Raw genomic sequence first — 6,248 nt, forward strand, 5'->3', positions numbered from 1 at the left:
GTGAATGGCAGCCAATGGCTGAATTGCTCGCAATTTAAAAAACACATTTGAAAACTAGTAAGGATACATCCACTATAAGATATGATTATATGAAACACGAGTCTAATAGACGATAAACATATATACAAATTGAGAAATCCATGGAGGCTAATCATCGTGTCAAATATTGATATCAAATACATGTGTAAGAAGTACAATCAAGATATAATTATAAACAATGTGTTTATTCGCAGCCCATTTTTACTGGATACTTGGAGCAATTGGAGTCGACCTGGTCGCACTTTCCCCCACCTCCCCCGTAAAGACTAGTTTGCACGCAGAAACCCTTGTCAGTCGTTATGCATATCAAAAATTGTCTGCATTATGAAACTACCGTAGGCTCTGTCTTTTAGTCAGAAATTGACATAGCTAGGCTCTACCCAAGGCTTTATGATGTTTGGATAAAGTGTCAATTTAATTAAAGTCTGTGCCTGGAGACTGGTTCTAGTCATTAAGCACAAAACATGATATTCTATACACAAGTTGTGATTCATTTGGTCGATTCGGCGCCATATAGAAAAGTATGTTTTCGACACGGGCTCTAAAGAAGGATAACTTAGTACTTGCTGCATATTAGATTGTGAGTTTTTGGCACGTAATCATGTGCCTTGCGTGTTAAAAGATCCGTCATGCTGACAGCTACAAAGTTAAACAAGATACTTAGAAGTTTTTAACTTGATTAAAGTTGGGTGCCATCTGTGACGAAATCCTGTCAGTGGTTCCCATCTTGATTTAGGGCCATGTCTCTTTTGCATTGAGATAAGACCGGTTATTCCTGCAGCATGCTCTAGGCATTTCGGTATGGATGCAACAAATTGCCTCATCATAAAAATAACTACAATATGTTTTATTGATTCAAGTGACTGATCTGTTTGAAAACCAGAATAATTGCATAAATTTGTTGATATATATTTGTTTTAAAATAGAATTAAGTATCTTCTAGTATGAACAAGTCAGATAATTGTAGAATGGTTGTGTGTACGTTGAAACGTAATTATGTCGATTGTACACGAGACGTCGCATGGTTTGATCGCGTTATTGGTTGCCCCTAATGAAGGATGTGAAGCCAGTTATTAATTACAACAGTGGGTGCACTGTTTATCGAATTTGCAATAAACTTTTACAATATTTCCCTCACATTCATGGCGTATCATGGACTGTGCCAATCTTTGACACAGTTCTACGTCGGGCTAATAACATCTCCCTCACAACGGGCTTTAGATTCATTACATTATTTCACAACTACTGTCGTCTTTCTTATTAGCTTCCATGATTCGGCGAATCTCCGACTGCTTTTCCCTCTCTACCCTTTCAATGGCGTCTTGATAGCGTCGATTCCTCTCTTGCTCCTGTCTTTCTCTCTCCTGCTTCTCAGCCCGTTCCCGTTCCCTCTCAATCGCACGCCTTTGGTCCTCCAACTCCCTTCTCATCTGATTCTCCCTCTCGATGCGCTCCTTCTCAGCCATTTGTCGACAGGCTTCTGCTATTCGCTCCTCCTCTTGCTTACGTCTCTTCTCTTCCCGCCTCTTCTCAATCTCCTTCTTGCGCTGTTGCTCCTTGCGCTGGTAATACTTGAAGATGAGAGTCTCATCTCCATCCGTCATGCACCGCTCCAGGAGAGAGAGCAGACTGTGCTGGTAGGGCTCCTCCAGCAATTTCTTCTCAGTGGTCAGGTTTGCCACTTCGAAAATATCGCTTACTCCGGAGACTCGCAGGACGGTCTTGAGGTCCTCCACGTGGTTCTTTTCTGCGACATCAACATGAGTTATGATAGCCACCGGGTAGCGTCCTAGATTGCCAAAGGGAGTGGATCAATATACCAGAGAACAAATACCAAAATGTGAACACATCCTAGGTAATATCACAAACTTGACAAAATGCATTAAATCAATTAATATGGCATCACGAAAATGTTACTTCGATCCGGTATCGGTTTTGTTATTCATTCACTGATTATTGGAACTATTATTGGAACTTGATCGGTATGCAAAAGAAGCATTTTGTCAATTTTTTTTTTATAGAAACGCTTTGCAACCAAAGCCTCATTCATAATTTTAAGGTGGTTGGGGAAGGGGGGGCAGCGGCTTATCCAGATTCTTCTCAGAGCAGAGGGAGGGAGCGTACATCGGCTTCATTAAACGCTTGTAAGGTTTAAACCAAATTATTTATTTAAATTAATCTCTACAATGGTCAACACAATAAGTAGCACACAATATTATTTAGGTTGATTTCTATAAGGAACTTTTTGGTCGTTCACCATCTGCTCCACACGTAACGTTCTTCGTTTTCTCTCCATATTTCGTAACATTCACATACACACACACACACACACGCACATACGCACCCAAACACGCAATGGAATGAAGAACAAGTACAAATGGAGGATAAAATCTTACCCTGATGGCTATGTAAAAAGTCAATGACCTCAGCTAGTCCAGTAATATTAGTATCTATGTCATGGCGGGCGCTGTGGAAGGTATCAAGAGAGAAAGATTACGACATCTGATTTGTGAGAAGTAGGAACAAAAATGGTAAAGGGTAGGATAAAGAAGAAGGACTGCAGGGCCCTCAGGGAGAACAGTATAGATACTGATGAGGATACGCTGGGAAAACAAGACGTATTATTATTATTATAAGGACGAATATTGGTGTGTTTTTTTTATTATAATGTTTTTAGAGATAGACATAACACCTAACATAAAATAATATGGCATTGATACTATATCATTCTATTTTGTATTAAATCCTTATTTTTGCATTGTCTTTCTCATAGTGCTACAGTTGGTTCTAGGACACTTACCCCCTGGACATCCACCTCGGATAACCAAACCCAGTCAACTACCCCCCGGGACAACTACCCCCAGACAGCAACCCCCTACGACAAACATCCTTTAGGACACCTACCCCCCGGACAACAATCCTAGGGGGTAGTTGTCCTAGGGGTATTTGTCCGGGGGTAGTTGTCCTGAGGGGTAGTCGTCCTGAGGGGTAGTCGTCCTAGAGGGTGTTTGCCCTAGGGGGTAGTTGTCTTAGGGGCAGGCCCGTAGCCACGGGGGGGGGGGGCACGGGGGCATGTGCCCCCCCCCAAAAAAAAAAAAAAAAAAAAAAAAATCCAAGATCGGTTGAACTTTTTTAGACCCCTCCCCAGGACGTCGATCAATTACATAGCTGCATGCACACGATGCACCATTAATTGTGTGACATAGGACTGCGTCAGCAACTGGCGCTGTCTATGACCATAATACGGACTATAGATTTGCACGACGAGAACGTGGACTGCGACAGCGACGTGAGACATCCATTAAAGGCAATGTGACGTCCTTTTAAGTCACATTGTCTTAAAAGGGTGTCACACGAGCAGTCCACGTTCTCGTCGTGCAAATCTGAAAGTCCCTACAAGTGTTCGTTTCCTAAACTCGACGGAAGAGTTGTATCGTTCGTAAAGTAACCAAATTGAATGCATAAGTCTTTGTGAAGTGCCTCGACAATACAAATTATTTCATTCACCTGATAAGAATAATAATATTTTAATAGGCAGAATCCGAATTGCATACATTATTGATCTCGGTTGAGTGAATTCTCCCGTCCCCTTTGCCTTCCGTCGCGTTGCTAAAGCACCCTTGTGACTCTCCGTGCACAACGGGCTTAAGATTAAACCTTTTGGCGCGTGTTTGCTCACCTAAAAACAAAGATAGCGCAGCCAATTGGATGTCCCGTTTTGAGATCAAGTCCGCTTAGATCCAGGTCTCCATCCTCTGTATCATCGGTATGATTCCCATCACTAGCTCCCTGCCACTCGACACTCTCAGAGTAACCTCGGTCTCCATCTGAATAGAGGAAGCATAGGTTGTCATCGCATAATTAATGAGGGGAAAGGGAGGGGAGGAGAGGGGAGGGCGGGGAAAGCTAAGGGAAGCAATCAATGATCAGAAGTCACCCCATAAAAAGGGCTGATTGCCTCATTCACCTGCCCCGCCGTGATTCTCTTTGAAAAAGAAACTGGGAAGATTCGATCGATGCGCATTAATATACGAACATAAAATGAAGACATCATAATTATTAATGAAGGTTTGGTTTGAGGAAATTTTACCTCACAGACCGAAAAAATAAATAAATGATATAACCTTGAATGGTCAAGAACTGGTTGATTTGGAGTCGATGTAGCCTCTTGTCGATGGCCCTGGCGCTGTTGAAACTCGGCGCTTGCGCCGAGTATCAGGCTCGCTTCGCTCGCCAGAATGTGCGGACTCGAACAGCGCCAGGGCCATCGACACGAGGCTAGAGTCGATGCAGAGAGAGAGTCGTCCTTACCCAATTGTAAGGCTAGTTCAGTAATCGCCTTTTCTGTATTTGGTTCATCAAGACCTCGGTTGTCAATCACAAAAATCTTCTTGGTAATATCAGCTAGCTTTCTGAACATGGTGTGTCCTCCAGCCTTCTCCTGGCCAGCAGCCTGCTGCCATTGTGATCGTCGGAGTTTGCCATGGGCAGCAAACTTGAGTGAATTGATCAGTGACGTCTTTCCGCATCCTGTCCGGCCAAAGAGCCCTAATATTTGAAAAGAAAGTGTACGGACGAATGTCAAATTTTTACAGCCCAGTCACAAACAAGGATACCAAACAAGACTCAAGAAAATAAAAATTACATGTAGATTACCTTTGACGACCGAGAGTTGATCGGCCGGTCTAAAATCGGTTTGGAGTCGGTACGGCAAAGTGGGTAAGGTTAGTCCGTTTTATATATATATATATGTTATGATGCAATCACCAATGATCTATGTCCTCCTTCCTCATGCGCGACCCCTGAAAATACACTCGTCCTATGCAAGGGTGCGATCGAGAATAAAAGACGAGGACTGTCTACTGTTTAGCGTTGAGGATGTGTTATTTGCTCAGCTGAATCGGGCGCGCGACACGGAAACAATCCAGGCAGTTGACTAGATTAAAGGGGCTATATTATGATGAGACTACGCAGTGGCGGATCCAGGGGGGGGGGGGGGGCTACATTGGCTACATTCTTAAACCCATTTAATAAAGGCTAATAAATCAGCATCCCCCTCCCAGCCCCGCGTAAATACGCGCCTGATTTGCTACGGTAGATCTGTATGCCACTAGTTCAAGTAAAATTTCGATATTAAATTTGTTATTGTTACCTATATACAGTTGTTCCGGAAATTCTATTTTATCTGCACATGTTGATACATTGCCTGGTTTGTACGTCAGCACTTCTTCCCGTAGCTCAGTTATCTCTTCTGTCAGATCGCTGCCGCTAAGGATAGGTTCTGCGGACATTTTAATTAGCTACGGATAGAACTAGGCTTCACTATACGGATGGAAACTGGAAGGATCCAAGTTTAGTTGATGCTGAGAAAGTCTGTTTGATTGCCCTCAACCGATGGCGAATTGAAAGCAAATGTCATGATTTCATATTGAGGGCTAAGCATTAGATGAAATTTGCGACATCCAAGAAGAAAAGCGTGCAATGCACTAAACAAACTGCAGCCCAGAGGCGGGGTTAATCTGCATAGTCCAACCCCCTAGTCACGTGACCGAGATGGGATTCCCAGGTTCACCTGAAGCCATATTTTTTCTACGAAGTATCATCAGTCCTCCCCTGATCATTCAAATGTTGGATAATTTGTTAGGCATAGTCACTCATGTGACTGAAGTGGGAATTCCAAGGTTCATCATCATGAAGACAGTTTTTTTTTGTTGGTTTAACGAGGTATCATCATCTTCCCCTGAAAATTCAAATGTTGGAGAAGTTTTGAGACATAGTCAGTATAAAGATGAAGGTGGTCGTTATTCCATTCTGCTTGCACATTTTACAAAACCCATGTGCCATTATTGACAAGACCACGGATATGTCAGTTTTCTACATTTTTTTGTTAATATAGGATTTCCCGGCCAAATTCGCGTGTTTGTCATTCGAATTCATTTACTTTGCATTTAAGTTAGCGCAGATCGGCTTTGCCATGCCAATTATCATTCAATTTCCCAGTTTTTGTATTTAATTTAGAATTTTGGTCGAAGGGTTTCATAGATCTGTCATTCAATTTAGAAACTGCTCAACTAGCATTCAAATTAATATTCACTTGTCGAAGCGTAATTTTTATCATTCAAATTAACACCTGTCATTCGTATTCGAAATATTTTTATTCAAGTTAGGAATGTTAGGGGGAAGAATTGCAACAAACTTTTACAATTTTT

The 6,248-nt window shown here is 42.2% G+C and overlaps 1 protein-coding gene across 1 annotated transcript; it reads right to left on the reverse strand.

Moving 5' to 3' along the window:
• Nucleotides 1–5,500, reverse strand: LOC115920785 (eukaryotic translation initiation factor 3 subunit A-like). Its single transcript, XM_030977436.1, has 5 exons — nt 5,192–5,500; nt 4,351–4,587; nt 3,719–3,866; nt 2,436–2,506; nt 1–1,828 (listed from the first exon to the last, which is right to left on the reverse strand). The coding sequence occupies exons 1-5, from the start codon at nt 5,328–5,330 to the stop codon at nt 1,266–1,268; spliced, it is 1,158 nt and encodes a 385-aa protein (XP_030833296.1). The 5' UTR covers nt 5,331–5,500; the 3' UTR covers nt 1–1,265.
• Nucleotides 5,501–6,248: the final 748 nt, after the last annotated feature.

The sequence above is a fragment of the Strongylocentrotus purpuratus genome, unplaced genomic scaffold (assembly GCF_000002235.5).
Source record: "Strongylocentrotus purpuratus isolate Spur 01 unplaced genomic scaffold, Spur_5.0 spur5_scaffold_9, whole genome shotgun sequence".
Taxonomy (NCBI): domain Eukaryota; kingdom Metazoa; phylum Echinodermata; class Echinoidea; order Camarodonta; family Strongylocentrotidae; genus Strongylocentrotus; species Strongylocentrotus purpuratus.

Bases quoted from the DNA above. Each gene is read 5' to 3' on its own strand.
- LOC115920785 (XM_030977436.1), bottom strand. From the start codon at position 5,330: ATGTCCGCAGAACCTATCCTTAGCGGCAGCGATCTGACAGAAGAGATA. The intron at 4,588-5,191 runs GTAACAATAACA...TTCAAATATTAG, and splicing joins TCCGGAACAACTGTATATAG to GGCTCTTTGGCCGGACAGGA. The intron at 3,867-4,350 runs GTAAGGACGACT...TCCTCTATTCAG, and splicing joins TGAACTAGCCTTACAATTGG to ATGGAGACCGAGGTTACTCT.